Consider the following 22,123-nt stretch of genomic DNA (forward strand, 5'->3'; position numbering starts at 1 on the left):
CCTATGCTGTTCTTCAGTTTACAATCCTCCTGCTTTAAATTCCAAGTGCTAACATTACAGATGTTTACCACCACATGTAACCTGGAATTTTGTTTTTATTTTAGGCAGTCTTTTCATGGAAAAGACTAATTCTGGAGAAAGTTGATCTTAAAATATTGGGTATGAATGGAACTGACTTACAAAGTAATCTTTCTTTGTAGATTCCATCATTATTACCCTGTTTTATAACTTGTGAGTTGCCTGCTATCTGTTTTTAAAGATGTTTTACCTTTGGTTTTGTGTTTGAGTTAGAACTCTTCCTAGATATCAGTAGCTACTTGTGACATTTATCAACTTTTTTTTTTTTGTCATGGGCTTGAACTCTGGGCCTGAGTGCTGTCCCTCAGCTCAAGGCTAGTGCTCTAGCATTTGAGCCACAGCGCCACTTCCCATTTTCTGGTTGTTTATTGGAGATAAGAGTTTCATGACTTTCCTGCCCAGCTTTTCCTGCCCCGGCTGGCTTTGGGCTGGCTTTGAGCTGGCTTTGAACGGTGATCCTCAGATCTCAGCCTCCTGAATAGCTAGGATTACTGGCTGAGCCATCAGCTCCAGGCTTTATCAGCTTCTTTATTTATAAATACAATGTGCAGAGCCTTCATTCCTTTATTTTTTTCACTACATTTTATGTGGATTTTTATTCTTATTTTAGAAATATTAATTATAAGCCAGGCTCCAGAGGCTCAAGCCTGTAATACTGGCTACTCAGGAGGAGTAGATTATGGCTCTCTTCATAATAATCCTAGTTTGCATTTTTAATACACATTAAATCACATTAAATATCATACTGATATGATTTGTATCTGATAAAGATTTGTATCTTTAGGCCACATGCTGTTTTACACCATTGATTGAATTGACTTCAGTTTATTTACTGAATGGGGAAGGTTATTTGGGCATGAACTAACGTTTATATTTTTTGTTTTTTGTTTTTGAATAGTTGTATGGAATTTGACTTGAATGTAAACAACATTGTTGGAATAAGAAACACATTCCTTCTCCGGGCTTATGCATACCGTAAGTTTATGGCTCATTTCTAAATAACCAGCAGCTTCCGTTTTTTTCTTTTTCTAAAAAAGAAATTTTTTTATTGTTATTGTAAAAGTGATATACAAAGAAGTTATAGTTACATAGTCAGGTAAAGAGTACGGTTTATGCTTCCCCCTCATCACAGGATATGATAGGCTGAACTGTAGCTTGCTTTTAAAATGTTTAAGGGCTAGGAATGTTGTTCCATGATAAAGTACTTGCCTAAGGCCCTGTGTTGGATCTCTTTATAGTAAATAGCAATGCCTCCTTAGTTGAGTTGATGTATAATATATCTTATTTTTTGCAAAATACGTTGTTGCAATAAAATTGAGTACTTTCAGAATTAAAGGTAAATCAGATGCTATTTTTTGTATCTGTATGTGCCAGCATTTGGGCTTGAACTCTTAGCCTGGGTGTTATTCCTTACCTTTAAGTAAGGCTGGGGCTACTACCTGAATTCAGCTTCATTTTGGGTTTTTTAGTGGATAGTTGGAGAAGGGAGTCTCAAAAGCTTTCCTGTCTGGGATGGCTTTGAACTGCAATTTTCAGATCTCAGCCTTATGAGTAGCAAAGATTATGAATTACCCATGAACCATCCATACCTGGCAATCAATACAGTTGAATAATTGGTATTTTAAAAAGATAACTAAGGCAGACTAGAGGTACACCACATTTAGAAGTTTATTGATGGTGAATACTGTGTTACTACAAATATTTCTTTTAGGATATTAGGAAATTTTGTGAATTTTCAAAGAAAACTCTATGTCTACTGACTTATTAATTTTACTTGTAGTTGAAAATCGAGTTCGTCCGTTAGTGCTGGTAATTAAGAAATGGGCAAGTCACCATGATATTAATGATGCCAGTCGTGGTACTTTAAACAGCTATAGTCTCGTGTTGATGGTTTTACATTATTTACAAAGTAAGTATTATTTTAGTTTTTCTAGTTTTTAAAACTCAAATTCAGCTAAACTTCATTATAGTGTCTTTCCTTCTTATTTAAAGTCCTTTTTAAGGTCTTAAAAATTATGTTTCCGAGGGCTGGGGTGGTGGCTCAGTAGTAGAGTGCTTGCCTCGCTCGCATGCATGAGGCCCTGGGTTTGATTCCTCAGTACCACATAAGCAGAAAAATCCCGAAGTGGTGCTGTAGCTCAAGTGGTAGAGCACTAGCCTTGAGTTGAAAAGCTGAGGGACAGTGCCCAGGCCCAGAGTTCAGGCCCCATGACCGAAAAAAAAATAATTATGTTTCCCATTTTATTGTCTTGAACTAATATTTAAGAAATGTTATTGCCTGGAAAGCATTATAAGGAAGTTTCAGTATGTATTTATTTTTCAAAGTTGTTCTGTGTTTGTATTCAAAAGAGCTTTCACTATCATGTGTGTATCAATTACTTTGAAACATGCATCTTTTGAAGAACTATAAAAATAACTTCAAGCACTATTCATTCTTGTTTTTATTTGGGGCCGAAATTAAATGATTTTGTTGGCTGAGGAAGTTTATAATCCCCATTAGCCACACTTCCCAACTAGATGTTATCTTTATAGAACTGTTTTTGTCAAATTGTCCTCCAGGGTGTGGGGCAAACTGGTTGAAATACCTTTCATACCCACTGACTCCCTGGGCCAGCTGATCTTGCTGGGTAGGTGGGGGTTCCCTTCCTCTAGTATTGTTTCATGTGTATTCCTCCTAAAGCTGCCTACTTGGTCAGAGTAGACATTCCTTCCCCAATAGAGAACTACTCTTTTTTTTTTTTTTTTTTGTCAGTCATGGGGCTTGAACTCTGGGCTTGGGCTATGTCCCTCAGCTCTTCAGCTCAAGGCTAGCGCTCTACCACTTGAGCCACAGTGCCAACTTCCGTTTTTTTTTTTTTTTTTTTTTTTTGGTGGTTTATTGGAGATAAAGAGTCTCATGGTCTTTTCACCCAGACTGGCTTTGAATGACGATTCGCAGATCTCAGCCTCCTGAGTAGCTAGGATTACAGGTGTGAGCCACCAGCGCCTGTCTGAGAACTATTCTTTACTCAGGGGTATTCAAGTAACTGTGCTCCCCTGATAGAACATTCGAACTTTCAAAGTCTGAATTGGCCTCCAGAGTTTAGTTCAATCTAGTTAGCCATCTAGTGAAAGCCATATTTTTGTTCTATGATTATGCAAACAGCAGTAAATAAACACTTAGTATTTGTGCCATTTCGTAAGATATAATATGTGAGGTTTTTTTTTTTCTTTTTTCTTTTTCTTTTTTTTTTTTTAGCAACATTGATGTTTGAACTGTGAGGTCAGTAATCTTTACTTGGGCCACACCTCCAGTCTTCCTTTCTGCTGGTGATTTTGGAGATGAAATCTAGTGAACCTTTGTTTCAGGCTGGCCTTAAAATTTTATCCTCCAGATGTCAGCTTCCTAAGTAGCTATGCTTACAAATATGAATTTTTATAGTTTTTAAAAATTCCTACAAATACAGAAGACAGATCTCATTGGAACCTTTACTTTCATAAATAGTAATATTTTATGTATGTAATACAAGAAGTAAGATATCATACATATTCTACTCAGCGGGGTGCTGAGAGATGGTAAAGAGAAAACTGAGGGTTTATAGTAATTAAACCAGGGCTCTGAGATGTTTGATGACTAACATTTTGAATGTTTGAAGGTTTAGTTTAGAATCTTAGTTTTTGAAGGTTATTATGCAAATGGAGAGTATGCGTAATACTCATATGTTCCTTCTAAGAATATTTACCACTAAATAAATACCTGGTATTACTCCATGACCTGGGAGTTCAGCAGTGAACAAAATCGAAAGCTTATATACTTTATGTGTAAAAAGTAACATTTTAATAACCATTGCCAAAACATAAGAATCCTTAGGTGTGACAGCACTATTCCACACTTTTTCCAGCACTATTTACACTATTTTGTGGCCACACAAGGCCTACATACTGAGATCCTGTCTCAAAACAAAAGAAAACGAAATTCCAGCTACTTGGGAATCAGTGACAGGAGGATCATAATTTGAGGTTAACTGAAAAGTTAGTAAGACCCTGTTTTTAAAGCAAATTGGGAATGGTGGTGAATACATACAAACCCATCTACTGGGGAGTTTAGGTAAGAGGATTGCGATCTGAGTCTAGGCAGAAAGGAGGACACCTTGTCGGAAAAATAAACTAAAATAATCAAAATGATTAGAGTATGCTTCAAATAGTAGAAGAGCTTACTTAGCCAGCACATAGTCCTGAGTTGGGTTCATCTCAAAACAAACTAAACTGTTAAAACAGAATTGTTAAGAACTGTTAGAACTGATTACCAGTAAGCATGTATTCCTTCTTTATTTTTTTGGTTGGTTGTGGGGCTTGAACTCTGGGCCTGTGCGTTATCCCTGAGCTCTTCAGCTAAAGTAGAGCACTCTACCACTAGAGCCACAGCACCACTTCTAGTTTTCTTGTGGTTTATTGGAGATAAGAGTCTCATGGACTTTTCTACCTGGCAGCCCATACCTGGCTTTGAACCATCCTCAGATCTCAGCCTCCTGAGTAGCTAAGATTACATCATGAGCCACCTGCGTCCAGCCAACATGTGTTCTTTAGACACTGTTGTATGAATTGAGTCTGCTTACTAAATATCCCTACCAGTTTATCATCTAACTCTGAGAAAATAATTATTATGGTGCAGTAATTTTTTTAAAAGCCTCCTTTTATTACACTTGGTGCTTTTTAATGTTAATATACTGAAAGATAACAGCTTGAGCAATTTTTTTAAAGACAGTAGGAAAGTAAGGGTTTGTATATTAAAAGGATTTGGTGCCTTTACAGTAGTGTTTCTGTGCTGTTATTGGAAAAAAGAAAAGGCACATTTTTCTTGGTATGTGGCTAAGAATCGGTTGGAAGCTGTGGGAAACTATAGTTCTTTGGATAGTGAATGGGAGGATGATGCCATTTTGGGATTACTTTGGTGAGTCACTTTTTTGAATAGTAGGATAGAATAGTTGAGAACAGAAGAAAAGCTTCCCAAAGGGTAAAGATGATTGTCACAGATTTTCTGTTTTCAAAGCCCTTGCCTAGCATAAGCAATTAAGTATTTAAACAATTATTTCTTAGTTACTCACTCAATCTCAGCGTTTTTAAAAAGTGGAAACATTAGTAAGGGTTCTTATGTGTTTAGTTTTGTATTTTTGAACAAATACGTTTGAACTTAATTTGGTGATATTTATTTAAAATTAATAAAGTTAATAATTTAGAAATATTTTAATTCACATTTAAATAAATTATTTGTACACATCATAGAAATTTTGAAAATACTCAAGTATAAAGAAAAAAATTGATAATCACCCATATTTTCACAACATTGTTGGTGTGAATTTTGTTTTCTTTGCAAGGGTTTCAAAATGTATCTTCTAGCCAAACATTTAAGTGGCAAGTTCAGTTTTATTAATTTCACATGTTTGGACAGTGGGTACTATAATTATTTTTTGGGTATGCATGTACAGTGAGTACTGTAATTATTGTGTGTGCATGTATGCATGTGTGTGCATGCCTGTGTGTGCCTGTCCTGGCACTTGAACTCTGGGCTTGGATGCCATTTTTGAGCTTTTTTGCTCAAGGCTAGCACTCTTCTATTTGAACCACAGCTTCACTTTTAGCTTTTTGGCAGTTAATGAGAAATGAGAGTCTCATTGACCTTCCTACCCTCAGATCTTAACCTTCTGAGTAGCTAGGATTATAGGTGTGAGCCACCAGGTTTATTTTTAATATATTAGCAAAACTTAAAATAATGGAAAAACTTTGAAGATAGACTTATGAATGTACTAAGATAAATCTTGCTTTTCTTTGGCTTTTTTGTTCAGAGGAACTTCCATAATTTCAGTCCAGCTCTTTTATAAGTTTCGTGGATTTTTCTGCTCACACTTTCCTTGCTTCACACTGATCCTCAAATCTGAGTCTCCTTGATTAGCTAGGATTGCAGACATGAGTCAATGTCGCCTGGCTAGTTTTGATTTTTTTTTTTTACAGTGACTTCTTGTATATTTCAGTTGACTTTCATTAAAAATTGAATTTTTTTTCTTTTTCTTTTTTTTGGGGGGGTCCAGTTGTGGGGCCTGAATTCTGGGCCTGGGAACTGTCCCTCAGCTCTTCAGCTCAAAGCTAGTGCTCTACCACCTGAGTCATAGCGCCACTTCCGGCTTTTTTCCTTTTTGCTTATGTGGTGCTGAGGAATTGAAACCAGGGCCTCATGCATGCAAGGCAAGCGCTCTACCACTGAGCCACCTTCCCAGCCCCCAAATTGAATTTCTTATATATATAAACTAAGTAATAGCATATAATAATAGCAATATCATCACTGGCCACTGTCTATTAATTTTAGTAATGATGTCAAAATTAGATTTACTAAATTTGGTTTGATTAAAGCATTTAACATGAACATCTACATACATGTCTTTGCTGGTTACATTAAAACTTTTGATTGACATCTGTAAAATATATTTTAATAATAGTTACTTAAGGTGATTTAAAGAATGAACTGTTTTGCCAGTGTAATATATTTTAAAATTTGGTTTTGATTTTGTTAAACATTTTATTTGCTGAAGTGGTTGAGATTAATGATACTATCAACCATTTCTATCTACTCTAAAGAGTACCAGCTATCAGCCAGGAGTGGCTCACACTTGTAAACAAATTTAGCTCTCAGGAGGCTGAGATCTTAGGATCATGATTTGAAATCAACTCAGGCAGGAAAGTCAATGAGACTCTTAGCTTTAGTTAACTACCAAAAAAACAGAAGTTGAGCTGTAGCTCAAGTGGTAGTGTACTAGCTTTTAGCAAAAGGCCTGAGCATCTATGTCTTGAGTTTTGGCCCTATTACTGACTCCTCCAAAAGTCTGTAAGTGGGGTTGGGTCCAGGCTGTCTCTGGCAGCCATTTAAGGAACTTTGGAACTAGACCCTGTAAATGGTAGAAATGTATACTTTTAGAGCTGTAATTCTTATGAGCTGGTCATAATGGTTGATTATATGTTAACAAGTGTATTCTAGAGGTTGTTTTTTAGACGTTTTTGCTAAGTAAAAACTTGTTACTAAGTTTAGTTGCTTGTAGTATATTCTTAATTCTTAAATATCAAGTTTATTTTGATAGTGTATTTGATTTCTAGTATTTAAGATACTTTGAAAGTATATTACTTAAATTTTACCATACTCCTGACATTGCATTTTATAGTTATTTCTTATGTTATAAATATCAGATACTACCTTTTGTATTACGTTATAGTGATGCAAAATTACTGTTAGTGAATTTAGTGAGATTGGATTTGTTTAAACTACTGGATGGTGAAGAATGACAAAATAGAAATACAGCCCTGAGATAATGATTACTTTGTATGTGATTTCACTTACATTCTAGTAGAGCTGTACAAATTTCCTGTTAGAAATTTCTAATTTCTGCTGAGACTTTAGAAACAGTGTATAAAGGAGAATAATTGAGATACATTTATGTATGTGACAATAAAATTTCCTTTGTACAACTGATGTATGCTGGTGGTTGAAGATTTTTTTATTTTAGTTTTTTATTTTTTCAGTAAGTCAGATTTTTGGAATTATCAATTTTAGTATTGTTAGTACAAATTAAATAATGAAAGGACAGTTATGATAGATATTCTTACATGATGTTGTATCATTGAACTCTTAAAGTTACATTTTTGGTAACTACAGCCATCTTAGGACCTTCCAATATCTGTAGAGCAGTCCTTTATTTTGTGTGTATGTCTAATTTGGGCCAGTATTTTAATTTAAAATTTTAGGGGTCATATTATATGGCAACTCTTGAATTGTAGCATAAACCCAGTATTCTCATTCCTAGGATATAGGTGACAAATTATTGCATTATTAATTGAATCATGTGAATCACAGAAGCTTTAAACTTTTTCTTTTTATAGCCCTACCTGAACCCATCCTTCCATCCCTACAAAAAATTTACCCAGTAAGTGTTTCTTATAAATTATAATACATATTATGTCAAGTGTGAATTATTATATGTTATATAAATGTATGTAAGGCTAGTACATGATAACCTTTTCTGTACAGACAGGCATTTGCCACCAGAACATTTAAATGTTTTATGCAATTTTTTTTTTTTAATGGGTACTTTAGTTAATGGCAGAGAAGCTAGTCATTTACGTTAATGTGGAATTTTTTTTTGCATGACATGCATGATCATTACTAATAGGGGTTAAATATACTTATGAGGGCAAGACCTATTTATTCTAGCCTTTCCATACTATTTTAAAATAAGCAATTGTTTAGTAACTCAGATTTTTTTGGTCTAGTTTATCCTTTGAAAAATAGGGAATGAAACTAAAAATTTGAATAATTGGATAACCTGTCTTATCTTGCTAAATAATATACTAAAGAGATAATATTAGTATGTTATTCTTATCTGCATAATATTATTCCTGCTGAAACTGGAAATACTAAAAACTGAAGTATGGCTACTGGGAAAATTTAGTATATAACTCAAAATTTGAATTTAGAGAAACATATAATATACTTATTCATAATGTATTCTTTTATTTCTTCCTTAGTTTTCTTGCATACTTTCTTCAGAATTCTGTTTCTTTGTTTTATATTGCTGGTATTTCGGTTTTCCTCTTTGTTCCTGATTTTCTTTGAAAATAATATTTAAGCTGCTTGTTTGGAATGACTGAAATCATGTACATTTTAGTTTTATACACACATATGTGTCTATGTATTTTATCTATATAAGAGGAGCTGTTTTGTAAGCACAGCAAATGGCACAAAGGAGAATGTGCTTTATAGCATATATGATCAGTTTTCAGAGAACTTACTATGTCACACAAAATATATTTGATTTGTAACATGAATTAGATAGGGTAGGGTTTAGTCACTGATATTTGAGAAGAGCTGTTCTTTATTTTTGAACATTAGTTATAATGCACACATGGAACATATATAATAAAGGTTCATTTGTAATAGAGGCAGTAGTTTTATGATAGTAATGGAGGTTCCTCAGTTTTTGGTGGATTATCAGCTGGGATAAACTATGACAAGAACTTTTTAAAATCCAGTCTTCTTTTTAGAATTAAACTATTAAAACAAGTTTATAATATAGTTAGCGACCAGACTTCATGCTTTTATACATTGTGAAAAATGAAAATGTTAGCAACTATAGAAATAAAAACTTAATTTTTTGGCTTTATTCTTAAATAATTTCTGCTTTCTATATTCTTTAGCTCATACTGATCTAAGATAATGATTATGTTTATAGTATTTCATTTCATTCCAACTTTATAATATCCAGATTTTAATGTAAAAAGAACAACAATATGTGGTTCAGATTACAAAGGCCCTAATAGTGAAAAGACACTTTTATCTGGGTGCCAGTGGCTCTTGCCTGTAATTCTAAATTCTCAGAAGGCTGAGATATGAGGATTGTGCTTCAGAGTCAGCCTAAGCAGAAAAGTCTTTGAGTTAAGACACTCTTAGATAAATGTTGATCCCAGCAGTTGGGAGACTGGAGAGAGAAGTGTTGGGAGTTTGAGGGCAGAATGCTTCTATTGAAATCTTACTTGAAACCCTGTGCTGTGAGGAATTAATGCAAGACAGAAGGGAAATACAAGTTCAGTACTGTGCTTGGGAAGAGAGGTATGATTTTGATGAGAAACTCACCATTAGTTGTTTTGTTTTGTTTTTTGTTTTGGTTGTGGGGCTTGAACTCTGGGTCTGGGTGCTATCCCTCAGCTCTTCAGCTCAAGGCTAGCACTATACCAATTGAGCTACAGTACCACTTCCGGGTTTCTGGTGGTTTATTGGAGATAGGAGTCTCACAGTCTTTCCTGCCCGGGCTGGCTTTGAACCTCGATCCTCAGATCTCAGTCTCCTGAGTAGCTAGGATTACAGGTGTGAGCCACCAGTGGTGCCCAGCTACCATTAGTTCTTACTAATACCTGTAGTAAAGAATAGCCCTACTTTTGCTTGAAAAAAATCAAGCCAGATATACCTTTATTCCAGTTCTTGGGAAGGTAGTGGCAGGAAAATACTGAGTTTGAGGCCAACCTGGGCTTTATAATGGAGAACCTAACTAAAAAATTTACAAAGACAACAGTTACAAACATCAGTATATATTGTTAGTGCAAAAAGTGAAATGTATTTTCAAGGAAAAGATGTTATCATTTGAATTGGTTTTTCATTGACTTAGTTTATAGTTTTAAGGCTGTTGGTTTTTGTTTTTGTATTGCTCTTTAATGTGTCTTTGAATGTATTAGCTTAAGTTGTATTTGCTTATTTTATTTATAGTAGCATATATTTTAAACATAGTTGCCATAGTTGAGAAGCTTGTTTCTTGTTTTTGTTTTTTTATATGCTGGTCCTGGACCATGAACCCCATGATCTAGGTGCTATTACTGAGCGCACGCTCGCGCTCGCACGCGCTCTCTCTCTCTCTCTCTCTCTCTCTCACTGTTTTTTTTTCCTTTTTGCTCAAGGTTAGGCTCTTCCACTTGGGTCATAACTCTCTTGCTTTTTTGGTGGTTGATGAGAGTCATGGACTTCCTTGCTTTGAACTGCAATCTTCAGATCTCAGCCTCTTGAATAGCTAAGATTACAGGCCTGCACAAGTTGTTTTGTTTCGTTTATTTTGGTTGGTCATAGGGCTTGAATTCTGAGCCTGGGTGTTGTCCTTGAGCTCTTTTGCTCAAAGCTAGTGCTCTACCACTTTGAGCTACAGTGCCACTTTTGGTTTTCTGGTGGTTAATTGGAAGTAAGTCTCACAGACTTTCCTGCCTTGGCTGGCTTTGAACCTTGATTCTTAGATGTCATCCTGCTGAATAGCTAGGATTACAGGTGTGAGCCACCAGTGCTTGGCAAAATTGTTTCCTTTTTAAGTGTGGATATTTCCTTCACTTTTCCATTAGTATGACAGTATAAAATCATGAAAAATGATCAGTAGAGCCAAAGGAACACTGGCATTGTTGGCTCAAAGTCACCAATTTAATAGAGTAGATTCAAACTGAATGTTTTTTGATCTTAAGTTATTAAAATAATTTTAGAATTCAAACAATTTTAGGTTTCATGTAAGAACATCAGTTTTTAAGTTGAATGTTTAGTTTTTGTTGTTAGAAATCAAAATAATAAAAAGCAAGATCATTAAACGGAACCTACTTTAAAAGTTTTTAATTGACCCATATTACTTGTGTATACTGCCTTTCTTCTTGTTTGACCTGCATACTTATTTTCTTTGCAAGAAAATAGTATTCTAGTTTGACTCTGTGTGTGCGTGTGTGTGTGTGCGCGTGTGCGAGCGTGTGTGTAGTGTGTGCGTGTGCATGCCCGTGCGCGCATGCTTGCCTATATTGGGGCTTAAATTCAGGGCCTCGAACTCATTTGACTTTATGCTCACAGCTGGCACTATAATATACCTGCAAGTCATGCCTTCAGACCTACTTTTTGTTGGTTAATTAGAGATAGAGCTTCCAGTTTTCTGCTTGGGTTGGCTTTGAACTGCAATACAGGCATGAGTCACTAATGCCTAGCTGGTTTAGCAAATTTAAGTAGTAGTGTCAGAAGTACAATTTAATACCTAGGGATAATCTGGCCATCCTTTTGCCTTTACTGTTTTTGTTGTTGTTGTTACTGTTGTTGTCCTGGTATTGGGAACTCCGCCTAGCCACTGTTTCTGAACTTTTTTGCATTAAAGCTAGCACTTTACTATGTTAGCCACAGCTCCATTTTCAATTCTTCAGAGGTTAATTGGAAGTAAGAGTCTTACTACCCAGGTACAGACTGGCTTGGAACCACAATCCTTATATTTCAGGCTCCCAAGTAGGTAGGATTACAGTGCATGATCCACTTGGGCCTGGCTCTTGCCTTATTCTTACTGGTACATTGACGCTCCTTCCTCAGGCTAATTAAAATTTCAGTTTGAGTCTGATGTAATAACTACAGATAGTAGAAATGTAAAACAAAGTCCTAAGCTGAAGATTGCTAGTTTTCTCAGTTATAATTGGAATATAATTCTTTTTCTAAGAGAAAGGTAATCATGTTTCTTGATAAACATTGATTAATTACTGGTGAGAATACAAGGGATGTTTTATTTGCTCCTTTGTTTTGACTAGCATTTAGTGCTATATTATACTATTTCTATGTGTTACCACTTAGTTGTTTAGGTAATATATTAATGAATTGTATTATCAGTTATTAATTTTATTATTTTTTCTTTTGAAGTTATTTATAATGAAGAACTATGAACTCCAGGTTAAATTTTTGTTGTTGTTGTTATTGGTCGTGGATATTGAACTCTGGGCCTGGGTGCTGTCTCTGAGCTCTAAGGCTAGTGCTCCACCACTTGAGCCACAGCGCCACTTCCAGTTTTCTGGTGGTTTATTGGAAATAAGATTTTCCTGCCTGGGCTAGCTTTGAACCATGATCCTCAGATCTCAGCCTCCTGAGTAGTTAGGATTACAGGCATGAGCCACCCACGCTTGGCTTCCAGGTTAATTTTTTAAAGAATAGAATTAGGAACCTTAGCTATAGTTCACATTTCTGCTGCTTTAACTAGTTTTTAAAAATCTATTTCTACTTGGATGGCAGTGGGTTAACATAGTTATTTTTTATGGTACCTTGGAAATTGCATTTAGACTATGTTCCAGTTTTGGACATTTATTACTTGAAGGTATCTATATTCATTTAGGTTCTTTTTTTTATTTAGTGTGTTTTTCATCTAGAACTTAGTGCTAAGAAAAAAAGTCAGCTATGAAAACAAATGGCATAACAGACCAAACAGCTCCCTCCCTAGGCCTCCACCAAAAAAATAAATTAAAAAAAAAAAGAGAGAAAAAAAACCCATTCATTTTCCTAACAAATAATATGGTAAAAATTTCCTGGATGTTGCTTGTTAGTATGTGTACTATCTATTTTTTCCCTCTGCCTTTTTCTTTTCAAGTTCAATTCATGTTGATTATCTGTTTTCATTAAAATACAAAGTACAAAGGCAGAATAAAGCAAACATTTAAAAATGAATACTATTCATATGCTGAAGCTACTCTGGCCTTTGAGGAGTGCTAAGTAGCAGTTAGAAAAAGCTGTTTATTGCTTTATGCCTTTCTTTTCTTTTTTGGTCGGTCGTGGGGCTTGAACTCTGGGCTTGAGCACTGTCCCTGAGCTCTTCAGCTCAAGGTGAGAGTGCTCTACCGCTTGAGCCACAGTGCCACTTCCTTTCTGTCTTTTTCTTTTCTACATCTGGTCCTTGTGGAAATAATGAAGATAATATATTTACGAGTGTATGTTTTGCTAGGTTGAATTATGATACGTGTACTGTTACTGTATGAGTTAGAAATCTTTAGTTATCATAAAGATAATTAAATGATATTCCCAAGTGAAGGATTAAAATATCTTAGTTTTCCAGGTACCTTCTGTCTTATTTTAAATATTGGTGCAATTTCTAGTGGAAGACAATCAAATTTGTAAATTTCCAGCTCAAGAAAGTTAAATTTCTTCTTAAAATTTTTTTTAGTTTTTAGTATGTGCTATAAATGGCTTAGCTTGTTTCTCTTTTTAACAGGAATCTTTTAGTCCTGCTATTCAGCTGCACCTTGTACATCAAGCTCCATGTAATGTTCCTCCTTACCTCTCAAAGAATGAATCAAGTCTTGGGGACCTCTTACTGGGCTTTCTTAAATATTATGCTATAGAGTTTGAGTAAGTAAAGCTTTAAATTATGTTTATTTGTTTATATATAAGTTAATTTGATAACTTTGGTCAAAGGCTGTATTGTTGTGCTATAAACATGTCCAGATTGTCTAGTTTATAAGATAATAAACTAACAGTTACTAGATTTTATAGTCCCAGCAAATAAAAATGACTGTAGTATACCAGGCCAGGTTTTGTTGACTGATTGCATTTGTTTTCCCATTTTATGTTATGCCTTATTTTCCAGAAGGGCCTTTCTGAACCCTATATTTAGTTCCATAAGGATGTTTCATAGTTTGGAGCATCTGTATTTTAGGAACTTAAAATTTATAGACACTAGTACAGAGCAATTGGGCTAGAGGTGTTCAAGCAGTGTTGTGCCCGCCTATTCAGTATCACACAAATTCTCACAGTTACTGCATTCCAAAATCACACAGGAAAATATTTGTCCTTGTGAATTAGATCATAGGAAGGCATCTTAAAAGCATGGTTTTCTACTTTTTTTTTTTTTTTGATCAAGAGCAGTGTGGAGTCAGGCACATACCTGTCACCTAGAATAAATAAATTCCCACTCCTATATATAGTTCTTGAAGCCTGGCTTTTAAGATTTTTAGCAGTGACATGTCAATGAAGTAACTTAATATTTAGTTTAAGAGATGAGATTTGGGCTGTATTACATAGGCTAGTCCTGAATTCTTAGCCTCAGTCGGTCCTTCCTCAGTCTCTACTGTAGATGCAATTACAGGTATATACCACTACACCTGCCTAAAAATCAATAAATTTTAAGTGATCATATAAAAATTCTGAGACATTTATGCCATATACTCAAGTATCTTTTTTATTTTGGTCGGTCGTGGGGCTTGAACTCTGGGCTTGGGCACTGTCTCTGCACTCTTCAGCTCAAGGCGAGCGCTCTAGCACTTGAGCCACAGCGTCACTTCTGGTTTTCTAGTGGTTTATTGGAGATAAGAGTCCCATGGACTTTCCTGCCCAGGCTGGCTTTGAACCTCGATCCTCAATTCTCAGCCTCCTGAGTAGCTAGGATTACAGGTGTGAGCCGCTGGAGCCCGGCCTGAAGTATCTTTTATCAGTCATTTAATTCTTTGTCTTTCAAGTAAAGAAAAAAGTTATTGGATACTTTTAAGTTCATTAGAAATCTTTACAAACCTTTTTCTCCCTCAGTACAGAGAACTAAACCCAGGGCTTACTCTGCTAGACAACACTCTACTACTTGAGCTATGTTTTTGGCCCTCTACATTTTTAACAGCTATCAAAATTCTTTTACTGCCAGTTTTTAAAAAATGCCCTATTTTTATGTTTTTACTTGCATTAATTTTTTTTCTGTACTACAGTTTTTCAGGAAACCTTCAATACCTGATATGTACTAAGTAACTAGTTGAATAGTGAAAGAAATAGAAAAATATCTTAACGTCTTGGAGCTTTTATTCTACTTTGGGAGGTACACAATAAATAACAATAAATAAGAAGCGTAAATAAGTAAGCAGTTGTTAGAAGCTGAAGAGAAAAAAAAGAGGGTGCTGAGGGTTGAGGCAAATGTCAATATTGTATAAGAAAATCAGGATAGGTTATTCTACTGGCTGATAAAATTAAAGGGAAATAATGAAATTGTTGAGACAATTTAATCTCCTTTATTATAGTTGGAATACTCAAATGATTTCAGTTCGTGAAGCCAAAGCCATTCCAAGGCCTGATGGTATTGAATGGAGAAATAAATACATCTGTGTGGAAGGTAGTTTGCCATGCTTACTCGGTTTACCACTTGTTAGCATTAGTACTGAGAGTATTATTTAATTTCAGTTTGTAGCATTAGTACTGAGAGAATTATTTAATTTCAATTTGGATTTGAGTTAAAAGTAATACATGTATGTTCTGAAGTGATGACAATGTTAAATCTTTAACATTTGAAATTTAGTTGTGAGAAATACTACACTTGAATTTGAACATTAAATCTCTCCTGTCTCCTTCCTTTCCACTCTCCTTCCCTCCCTTTTCCTCTTCTTTCCCTTTTGTTTTTCTTCTTTTCTTCTGTTTGTAGACTAGGATTTATTGAATGGGAATTGAGGATACTGCTATGGAGGATAGCTTTGGAAACATACATAAAGATTTCCTTTGTTTTCCACCAGTCTTCTCTGTTTACTATTTTGTTTTTCTCTGTTATCAGATTTCTTACCAAATTTATCGTTTCTGTGTCTTTTTTTCTAAAACATCTACTCAAACCTTAACTCGAAACTGGCTTCCATTTTCTCCCATATTAACCCTCTACTTACAAAGGGTATAGATCCTTTTTGCAGATGCACAAAATTAGCTTTTAAGTAAAAATGAAGTTTTAAATTATCCTACTGTACCATCTGAAAACACCTCTCGTTTCTGATAACTTTTTATTTAATTTATTTTTATTCATTTAGAGTAAGCCCTTGACCTACTATAAGTCTTCAGAAACCTTACCTACTTCCATGATTTAAACTTAAAATACCTGTAGCTGATGACTCTGATTTTTAGTCATCCCTCTCACTTGAGTTCTAACTAACTTATTAGGCACCTCATAGTTATGAGTTATGGTCATGTCTAGAAATGATGTTAGGCTAATCAATACCAAGTGCTGTATTTATAGTTCAAAATGGTTACATGTTGGCAGTTTTATATAATTGAACCTAATTTACAAATATTTGGTGGCTGGGGATGTAGCTCAGTAGTTCTGTGTTTGCCCCACATATACAAGATCTTAGGTTTGACTCTCTGCAAAAAAGATAGAAAGGTGTCTTTTTAATGATTTGTTTGTCTAACATTGCAGAACCTTTTGATGGAACAAATACAGCCAGAGCTGTGCATGAAAAGCAGAAATTTGACATGATCAAGGATCAATTTTTAAAGGTAAACATTGTGTCAATTCTAGAAACATAAATTAGCAAACTATGCTTTAAAAATGAAAAAATAGGATTAAATAATTCTGATTTCTAAGTTGTGGTGACATTAATGTAACAGAATAGGGAATTTACTTCTTGAGTTTTGATTCACTTTTCTTCCAGAGGAATCATTCATATGACTTTCACTTTTGTGGAAATATTTTTATAGTTTATTAAACTTCCAGAATAATTGAGTAAAACCTAGTGAACTCATTTCTTTCCTTAAAATATCAGGAGTTTATTACAATCTCAGAAGGAAGCTAATGTCTCAGCCATGAACTTTTTTTTCTTTTTGTTTACCCCACTGTTAAGAGGGAATTAAGAGTGTCATTTTCTCTTTATGTTTTGAAAAGTTTAAAAAGTATATGCCCACAGTACGGATTTATTAATCAGTGGTTTGCCAGATGAGCTTCTTCGATGAATTCCATAGAGTACAATATAGAGTGTACATTCTGTTCTATGAAACCTAGAAAGTAATGCTTCCTAGAAGAAGGAACTGTGATCATTTTTAAAAGCATAGCTTTTTATTATTTGGACAAAAGTGGACTGTAGGGGCTGGGAAGGTGGCTCAGTGGTAGAGCACTTGCCTTGCATGCATGAGGCCCTGGGTTCGATTCTTCAGCACCACATAAGCAAAAAGAAAAAAGCCAGAAGTGGTGCTGTGGCTCAAGTGGTAGAGTGCTAGCCTTGAGCTGAAGAGCTGAGGGACAGTGCCCAGGCCCAGAGTTCAGGCCCCACGACTGGACTCAAAAAAAAAAAAAAAAAAAAAAGTAGACTGTATTTTAATAATTACCTTTTAAATTAGGCCTCCAATTTTATTTAATTAATTTTGTGCCTGTACTGGTGCTTGAACATAGGGCCTCTCACTCTCACTTGTCTTTTTTCACTTAAATCTGGCACTCTACCTACCACTTGAGCAATATCTCCACTTAGGGTTTTTTACTGGTTAATTTTGGAGATAAGGGTCTCATGAACTTTTCTTTCCCAGGCTGCCTTTTGAGCTGTGATCCACAGATCTCAGCCTCCTGAGTAACTAGGATTACAGGTGTAAGCCACAATGCCCATAGCCATCTCAATTTTATCTACCAGAATATATTTGATCAAATTTAGTAACTAAAATAAAATTTGTTAACAAAAATAGAAAATTGTTTTTCTTAGTGATAAATGATAAGCTGTGAAGGTAATACTTTCAATCAACTGGACAACTAAGGTGAGAATAAATTATAAAGTAATGTGCCAGATTTTTAGCTTTTGACCAGAATTTCATTCTCTTTCTCTTTTTTCCGTAAGTTTCTGTTCACTGGAAGACCGAAAAACTTAAGACAAAAAGTTAATGAAATAATTGAAGTAATCCTTACTCTCAAATCTAAAGATTTTGTTTTTATTACTTTACTATTTTAGATGAAATTATTTAACAATTTATTTTAGATGAATTATTTAATAAGTATTGTCATCTGTAGATACTACCCATATGCTCAATTTTTTTCATGAATGAATTGGAAACATACAGCTATAGATTTTAATCTTTTGTTCTTTGTATAGCTTATGCTTTAAGAATGATTTTTTTCTTTCTTTCCTAGTCATGGCAGAAATTGAAAAACAAAAGAGATTTGAACAGTATACTACCTTTAAGAGCTGCTATCCTGAAAAGATAACTCACCTCTATTAAATTCGTCAAGAAATAAAGAACAATAGTTACTTCATAATGTATATTGTTTACCTCCATCATGTTTTTTTTAAATTGTTCTTGTTTCCATGTTTCATTTTTATAAGGACATACATAAAGATTGCATATTTTATTATGATGTTTCCTAATAAAATTCTTTGATTTAAAAATGTATTTTTGAAAATGTTTACATTGATAACTAGTAATATTATTACATGAATTTTCAGACAATTAGATAAAATATATTTTGGGAAATTACCTGAACAAATGAAAGGTTTTGATATTACTTCAATTATTTGTAAAAGTTGTGTGACATTTTGAAAAGGTTCTGATTTATACATACTTATTACTGTATGACCTACAATAGGTTGTTGTGTCTATGTTGTTTTAGTAAAGTGATGATTCAAGTCAGTTATTCAGTTACTTGAAGTAAAATGAAATCTTTTATTTCAGTGAAATCACTGGAGTCATGAAATACTGGACAGTTACCTTAAGTCTTCATTTGACTCCTTGGACAGACTGAGGCTTTAAGTGTGCCTGTACTAGCATTTCATCAGTATTTTTCCATGCTTTTGATGGATTCTTCCGATTGCTTTACATTTTATGTTGAAACAACAATAAGTACATTTTCCACTTTTAATGTGACCACTGACACAGCAGTTAGTAACTTGATACTGGATTATTTTAAGGACAAGACATTTGGAAAAGACGAAGTCTCCTGTGCTCTGTGATAATATAGTACAGCGTGCACTTTTTCTGTTTTCCTGCTTTTCCCCCCCTGTGACAAGAAGAAACAGAAACTGAAACATCAAAGTTAAGATCATTTCCTGTTTGTAGAATCAGATTTTTTTTCTGTGTACAGTTACAGTATTGGAATTTAGTATATCTTTTTACACAAAGTAGAGGCTGCTGAAAAAGCTACAGTGTTTATTGAAGTTGTTTTTGATTTTTGTAAATATTTGTGAATTGTTACATGTAAATTTAAATATAAAAACTAACCTTGAAAACAGTTTTAACTTTTTCAAAAGAACCGCTAACAACTTCTTTTAGACCTACTGTAGTACAATTTGTACCTCATGTATTTTTTTTTTTTGCAGACCAATTCAAAAGTTAAGCTAAAATTTTTCTTTGACTTACAAAAGGTGCATATTTTCATTTTAAGTTTCAATTTTTGTATGATGTCAAATAAAGTTTGTACATAGAAATATGAGTCTTGAAAAATGTTTATATATTGTTCACCTTTTATCAAAATATATTGAATATAATATTCTTGTGATGAATCTTGAGTAATCATGGTCATAATAGTACATTGTCATTCAGCAGTATTGTACAATTCTTAGGGATGAATTCAGTGTTATAATAAGGCCACAATTGTTGTATGTACTCTCACTGTTACTGTGTTCTCAGCTCCTAATGACTTCACTCTTACTCTTTTTCAGCCTATTTGTTGTAAGAAATAGATCAATAAGTTTGTGTTCTAAATCAAAGACTTCAGTTATTTTCAGTTTTAGATATTTGTGTATTGATCTCTCCATTTCTGCATTTTTGAATGTGTTAAGGAATTGTTAGCCAGGCTCTTATCCTGATCTGGTTCAATGCCAGCCCAGCAGACCAAGAGACTCTTAACCTCCACTTAACTGGCAAAGAGCTGGAAGTGAGATGTATTGCATTCAAGCCATTGCAACTGGTAATACTCAACCTCCATATGTTACATTCAGCAGTTAAAAACAGAATCTGCTATAAGTAAATATTTGCTGTTGTAGCCATAGAGTCATTCCCACTAGTAAAAATTATGAATTGTAAAGGCACATCTATCTGGTTGACATACTCAGCAGATATGGTCTGGTCTGGTATTCAGGAAACAATTTGGTAATGTTCTGTAGTGCTATGTACTAGGTACTTGGCCAGTTTATGAGCTTGTGAGGGCTTGGGTTGGTGGGAGGAAAAATGAGTAATGAATTTTAAAAGTACCCTGGGGACAGAGATACTAGCATACTTCCTCCCTCCCCACCTCTTGCGCTCCCGGCCTGGGATCCTGGGGCTTTTAAAACTCAGGGCCTGGGTACTGTCCTGTGCTGCTGGTTTTGCTGAAGGCTAGCATTCCACCACTTGAGCCACAGCTCTACTTCCAGCTTTTTTGATAGTTAACTGGAGATGAAAGTCTCATGGACTTAACCTGCTGGAGCTAGCTTTGAACCTTGAGCCTTAGAACTCAGCTGTACTACAGGCATGAGCCATAGAACCCTGGCGACCAACATAACTTGTAACATAGACTGTAGTGGGAACCTGGAAGAAGAGGATTGCAGAAAAGAATGATGATCTTTAATAATAATAAAAAAGACCAGATCCTTTCAAGCAGAGGAGTTGTGTGAAAGTATAGGGGAGGGACTTGATGATGTTCGGAGCTCTTCTAAAAGAGCACATAGGAAAGATGTAGGTTGCTAGGCAAGATTTGATCTTTGTGAGGGTCTTGTGCTTCAGTCTTGGAGCAGTCAGGGGTTTTAAGTACTGGTTTTACATGATACAGTAAAACTTGGGTCCTTCAGGCTGAATTTCAGGTAAAACTTAATTTTTTTTGTTGGTCATGGGGCTAGAACTCAGCCTGGGTGCTGTCTCTCAGCTCTTCAGCTCAAGGCCAGCGCTCTGCCACTTGAGTCACAGCACCGCGTCGGGTTTTCTGGTGGTTTATTGGAGATAAGAGTCTCACGGACTTTCCTGCCCAGTCTGGCTTTGAACCGCGATCCTCAGATCTCAGCCTCCTGAGTAGCTAGGATTACAGGCCTGAGCCACCGGCGCCCTGCTTAAAACTTAAGATTTTTTGGCGACTGCGAGTTTAAGGTTAGTGGAGCTACAACTATCCTGGCTAAACGATCAGAGAACACTGAGGCAGGGAATATGGTTTACCAACTTGCAATACAGAGGAAGTCTATACGGAACCATGAACCAAAAGTGAGGTCTTGAATTGTGCTAGCCTAGTACTCTCCCTTGAATCACTTCATTTGCAACGATTGGGGACCTTAAGCTACCTTAGCTCCCACTGAGCCTCCGGTTCCTCTAGAAGAGGAACTCCTATTGCCAGTGAAGTTCAGAGATGAGAGTGAGATGTTGGATCTGGTAACAGTAAGGGAGTAACTTAGGAGCCCCAGCTCCTCCCTAAGTTTGGAGTAAAGGGTCCATCAGAACGCTGAACTAAGAAGCGTTAACCCTACCGAGTTCCAGGGCTGGGTCGCTTTTACCCTCTGAGGTCAGAGCGCAGCCTGAGCCGTCTGCGGGGCCCGGTGGGGAGGACGCGCGGGAAGCTGGCAGAGGCTCGGGGAAGCAGCCCAGCCGGGCCCCGGGGGCCCCGGGAGCTCAGGCGGCGAAACTTTTTGACGCCTTCTATTTAAAGTCTCAGGGCTCACCCGCCCCCGCCCGGGAACCCGAGCCGCCCCGCCCCGGCCGGCCGGTGGCACAGGGTGGTGCCCGGCCGAGGTGCAGTCAGAGGGAGAACACCAGGCGCAGCGCGGCGTGGGCGCTCCGACTCCGGCCCGGGACAGGCGCGATGGCGAGCCGCGACAGCAACCGCACCACCGAAGGCCTGCTCGGCTCCGAAGGGGACGAGGCGGCGGCCCGGGAGCTGGACACCGAGGAGGAGGAGTCGTCGGAGGGGGAGGAGGAGGACACGGCCGAGTCGGAGGAGGAGCCCGAAGCCAGGTACCTCGGCCGAGCCCCAGGGCTGGGCCCCGGGCAGCTGGGCAGCGCAGGTGTGAGTAGGGCCGCTAGCCGCCCCAGGGGGGTGCTTGTTGC

The 22,123-nt window shown here is 36.2% G+C and overlaps 2 protein-coding genes across 6 annotated transcripts in view; both read left to right on the forward strand.

Moving 5' to 3' along the window:
* Window positions 1-19,498, forward strand: part of LOC138837139 (poly(A) RNA polymerase GLD2) — a 44,964-nt gene extending 25,466 nt beyond the window's left edge. For 4 of the 5 annotated variants that reach the window (XM_070035932.1, XM_070035930.1, XM_070035931.1 and 1 more), the window contains exons 9-15: window positions 977-1,053; window positions 1,859-1,987; window positions 7,981-8,024; window positions 13,620-13,756; window positions 15,406-15,497; window positions 16,560-16,639; window positions 18,252-19,497. In XM_070035932.1, coding sequence (XP_069892033.1) covers window positions 977-1,053; window positions 1,859-1,987; window positions 7,981-8,024; window positions 13,620-13,756; window positions 15,406-15,497; window positions 16,560-16,639; window positions 18,252-18,326 — 634 coding nt within the window. In that variant the 3' untranslated portion in view covers window positions 18,327-19,497. Of the gene's footprint in view, window positions 1-976; window positions 1,054-1,858; window positions 1,988-7,980; window positions 8,025-13,619; window positions 13,757-15,405; window positions 15,498-16,559; window positions 16,640-18,251 lie in introns of all 5 variants that reach the window. The other variant, XM_070035934.1, reaches the window with a different exon arrangement.
* A 2,257-nt stretch (window positions 19,499-21,755) lies between these two features.
* LOC138837140 (cardiomyopathy-associated protein 5-like) overlaps window positions 21,756-22,123 on the forward strand; it is a 93,401-nt gene continuing 93,033 nt past the window's right edge. The window contains exon 1 of the mRNA XM_070035935.1: window positions 21,756-22,030. Within this exon, the coding sequence (XP_069892036.1) occupies window positions 21,879-22,030 (152 nt within the window). The 5' untranslated portion in view covers window positions 21,756-21,878. The remainder of the gene's footprint in view (window positions 22,031-22,123) is intronic.

The sequence above is a fragment of the Dipodomys merriami genome, unplaced genomic scaffold (assembly GCF_024711535.1).
Source record: "Dipodomys merriami isolate MVZ:Mamm:240054 unplaced genomic scaffold, mDipMer1.0.p SCAF_263, whole genome shotgun sequence".
Lineage (NCBI taxonomy): Eukaryota > Metazoa > Chordata > Mammalia > Rodentia > Heteromyidae > Dipodomys > Dipodomys merriami.